The 4,543-nt window shown below is 37.1% G+C and overlaps 1 protein-coding gene across 1 annotated transcript; it reads left to right on the top strand.

The window, feature by feature from the left end:
• Positions 1-344: 344 nt before the first annotated feature.
• On the top strand, positions 345-4,284 carry LOC113290041 (pentatricopeptide repeat-containing protein At2g35130-like). Its single transcript, XM_026539546.1, has 7 exons — positions 345-683; positions 1,093-1,343; positions 1,438-1,687; positions 2,240-2,385; positions 2,646-2,851; positions 2,927-3,051; positions 3,587-4,284. Exons 1-7 carry the CDS (start codon positions 422-424, stop codon positions 4,168-4,170), a joined length of 1,824 nt encoding a protein of 607 aa, XP_026395331.1. The 5' UTR covers positions 345-421; the 3' UTR covers positions 4,171-4,284.
• The last annotated feature ends 259 nt before the right edge of the window (positions 4,285-4,543 follow it).

The raw sequence follows: 4,543 nt of genomic DNA on the forward strand, positions 1-4,543 counted from the left end.
GCTTTCTTCCCCTTTCAGCATCCAGTTCCTTGGTTGTTCCTTTATATAGAAAAGCATCAGAGCATTTCTCAGGAGTTATGCCTTGTTTCTTAATACTGAATCTCCCTTCAAAACTCTTAAAATATGAAACAGGAACAAAACTCCATCAGTTTTCATGAGTCATGACCAGGAAAAGAATTGCCAGAAGAAGACAAATTCATTCTTTTTAAAAAAAAAAAAAATAAATATGCTGCCAGAATCAGACAAATATGTTATATGTATCCCAGAGACAAAAGTATTTTGTTTTGTATAAGAATATCCAGCTGCACCACAACCTCACCTCAAAGATAAGATAATGTATAACCCAACAAAATCATTCAACACTCTTTCTCTTGCTCTGCCTCTTAGTCTAAATTGATGCATGTACTACTAGAGTGAATTTATGGAATTGGAAGGCATTTTCACTTGTAGGTTTTCTGACTGCAACTCCCTTAAATTCGACTCCAGAAGCAGCAGCACAAGGAGGAAGACCAACATTAGAACCAAGTGGATGATATGCTGCCGAAGCAAGAGTAACAGCAGAACTACTAGTATTACTACAGTTACTGATCATGACACTCCTACTACTAAGAGGGATTCACTTTTCATCGACAAACAGGGGAAATTAAGAAGCTTTGATCATAAGAAGTTGTCCCGGAAGAAAGGTATGTGATTAATTCGCACTTGACACTAATCTTATTTATTTTATCATGTTTCTTAATTAGTAGTAGTGCACTACAGCCTAGCAAATTCAACAATTGATGCACTCTAAGAGCTGAGACTTCAATCTTCGAGTGCAACTACTACTAGTGATTCCTGGTGACAAAAAATACAGCTGCTTCTAGATAGGATGTTCTAGCTTAAACAGGGGGAATGACTTGGCCGATAAATTAGATGCTAGACGATATGCATTCCGGTTTATCTGATATTGCAAGATGTGGTTATTTCCCTAAAACAATTGACATTAATCATCTTCTGGTTGAGGCTGCGCTAGATGTGACCACTTAAAGGAACATTGATGATATATGCATGCCCATTTATCTAAGAATCTGTGTTGCTGTTTTTACATTGAAGGCGGTACACTGAGAGGAAGGGGATGGAAGTACGGGACTGGGTTTGTAGATGGTGTATTCCCAGTGATGAGTCCCACCGGTCAGCAACTACTCAACTACCTGCAGAATTATAACGAAGCACAATTAGAAGATGGCATCAGTACAATCTGGAACACTCTCGATTCTCTTAGTCCAACTCACACTACATGGGATGACATTATAAATGTAATCGTTCAACTTCGTCTCAACAAACAATGGGATCCAATAATCATGGTACGGACTGTGCACATCGACCTCGTTTGTTAATTACCCAATTGTGTAGCAAAATACAGTTTTAAGAAATGGTTTTGCTTTACCATTGTTTCAGGCGTGTGAATGGATTTTGTACAGAAGCTCTTTCCAACCAGATATCATGTGTTATAATTTACTGATAGATTCTTACAGACAAAAATCTCATTACAAAAAGGCGGAATCGATTTACCTCCAACTTATGGATGCAAGAATAGTGCCTAATGAAGATACCTATGCACTTCTTTTGAGAGCCTATTGCTCATCAGGGTTGCTAGATAAAGCTGAAGCTGTGTTTTCTGAGATGCAAAAGTACGGGCTTCCCCCAAGTATGTATATCCTTCTCATTTTCCAGCTAATGCGTACACCTAATTTGATGTCTTCTAAATCATATGCTGATGGCAACATCCTGATAACCTACCACAAAGTGACCAACTGATTTTCTTTGTCACTTAAAAATAAGGCAAATATTTTGCAAGTCAGGTTGAGGCGTTCATCAGGTTTGTATTCGGTGTTTTCTCACAATGCAAATGTAACAAGTTGTTTTGTTGGGGTCAAGCTTAGCTTATGGTTGTAAGCTGCATTTTGGACACTCATAGATAGAAGTAGGGCTGTGAATATTTGCAGTTCTTGAAGTCTTATGGTTTGTGAACATGCACCGCCTTTCTTGCCACTTAACCCAAACAATTTGTTGTGGACTACAATAATAAACTAGTAAACAAGATAGACTCTTTTATATTTCCTTCAGGTAGAGATATTCACCAGATACGAGGCACGGCCTTAATAGAGCTAACCATCACATTATTAGCTTTAGTACTTTTTATTTACTTACAACTGTGTTTAAATTTAATTCATGTAGAGAAATCGGCACTTTGACTCAGGTGTGGTTGTGTACAATGCTTATATTGATGGATTATTAAAAGGAAGAAACGCAAAAAAGGCAGTGGAGATTTTTGAGAGGATGAAGAGAGATCGTTGCCAGCCATCTGCAGATACATATACCATGATGATTAATTTATATGGAAAGGTGTAATGTTTGATCCCTTATTCAATTGTTTTCCTATCTGTTCAGTTTACTTCATGTTCAAATTATCGGCACCATTAGGACAAGTGTCCGGAGAATCGTTTTTTTTTCCTGAGAAACCTAACGGTTTCTTGCAAAATCATTTAGCACACTGTAAATGTATGTTGCCAAGTGCTGACTACCATCAAAACCAATGGTGACTGTCTTCATATTACTTGCATTTTATTTATTTTTACCATCTTTGTTTTTTCTTCCTTTTGCAGGCTCGTAGGTCTTTTATGTCTTTAAAGGTATTCAAGGAAATGATCAGTCAAAACTGCGAGCCTAATATATGCACGTACACTGCGTTAATCAATGCATTTGCAAGGGAAGGACTCTGTGAGAAAGCAGAAGAGATATTTGAGGAGCTACAGAAAGAAGGTTATGAGCCTGATGTTTATGTTTACAACGCACTCATGGAAGCTTACAGGTACTACTTGTAATGCGTGTATATAACATGTGTTGCAATACTGTCCATAGAATGCTAATCCACTTACTCCAACAGTCGTGCAGGTTTTGCCCAGGGGGCTGCCGAAATATTCTCGCTCATGCAGTATATGGGATGTGATCCAGATAGAGCTTCATATAATATTATGGTTGATGCATATGGCAGAGCTGGTCTTCATGAGGGTAATTTTTTTAAGCTTTATTTCTTCTAGATTGCGTCTTTTCATTTGTTAGAGATTCTCCATTCGATCTCCAGCTCACATCTCTAATGGAGGTGAAAATTTTCGGTGGTAATAACTAATAACCAAAAGTCGAGGTCGAAACTCATCTACATCCTAACTCTCGTCAGAAAAAAGATCCCCAATTGCAGTGGCTACTTTTATTTTGCAAGTGTTGCTAAATTGGATCTATAGGCCAACTGGAGAAATTTTTTTGATGGGTAAATGCTTACAACAAATTTTGTTACCAAAAATATAAAAAACATGTATTTTTGGAGAAAATCTTCTCTATCTTAATCGCTTAAATTTTATGTTTGGTATTTTTGGAAACATGACACATGTCAGCACCTTATTTGTCCCTCATACCCCCATCAGAAAACGCACCCATCAAAAAATTTCTCGGCCAACTGTGTCTAGGAAATAAGTCTCAAACCTGTCATACCATCTCAAATTTCCACTTTCTTTTATCTTATCTGTATGGTGTTTCTCTTGAATTCTAGATGCCCGAGCAATATTCGAAGAACTAAAAAGACACGGAATGACCCCAACAATGAAGTCTCATATGCTACTCCTATCAGCATACTCAAAGTCCGGAAACATAGCTAAATGCGAAGAAATTGTGAACCAAATGCATAAATCCGGTCTCAAACCCGACACATATGTCTTAAACAGTATGCTTAATAGCTACGGCCGAACAGGTAATTTATCGAAAATGGAAGAGGTTTTGAAGGCAATGGAAAATGGACCGTACACAACTGACATAAGCACCTATAACATATTGATCAATGTATATGGTCGAGCAGGATTTTTGGAGAGAATGGAGGAGTTGTTTAGATCTCTTCCTAGTAAGAATTTGAAACCTGATGTGGTTACATGGACTTCAAGAATGGGAGCATACTCTAAGAAGAAACAGTACTTGAGATGTCTAGAAATATTTGAAGAAATGATTGATGCTGGATGTTATCCGGACGGAGGTACTGCAAAAGTTCTTTTGTCAGCATGTTCAAGTGATGACCAAATTCAACAGGTTACTACTGTTATCAGAACAATGCACAAGGATATGAAGACCATGTTGCCGTTATAATTTGGGATATTTGTGGATATATCTCCTATTTAATTTCGTGATCGGAGATATGTGCCTTATTTGTAAAAATAAAATAGTACTCCCTTCATCCCAAATTAGTTGAGCTAGTCATTTGATAGTCATGTTTATATTCGTCACGTATGTGTTTTAAAATGCTTTTCAATGATATAAAATTTACGAATATCCATGATATAGTTTGAGAGATAAATCATTTCCAAATTGTACTAGCTCAACTAATTTGGGACGGAGATAAGTATATTTTTTTTGTTTGGTGCTTTTTCCATCCAGTTGGTGTCAAGTTGTCAAGCCGCTAAAGCCAGAACACAAGTCTACTTGCACATGACAAAAATGACGTATTTTATTTTAACAAAAA

Source organism: Papaver somniferum, chromosome 6, assembly GCF_003573695.1.
Source record: "Papaver somniferum cultivar HN1 chromosome 6, ASM357369v1, whole genome shotgun sequence".
NCBI classification, from domain to species: Eukaryota; Viridiplantae; Streptophyta; class Magnoliopsida; order Ranunculales; family Papaveraceae; genus Papaver; species Papaver somniferum.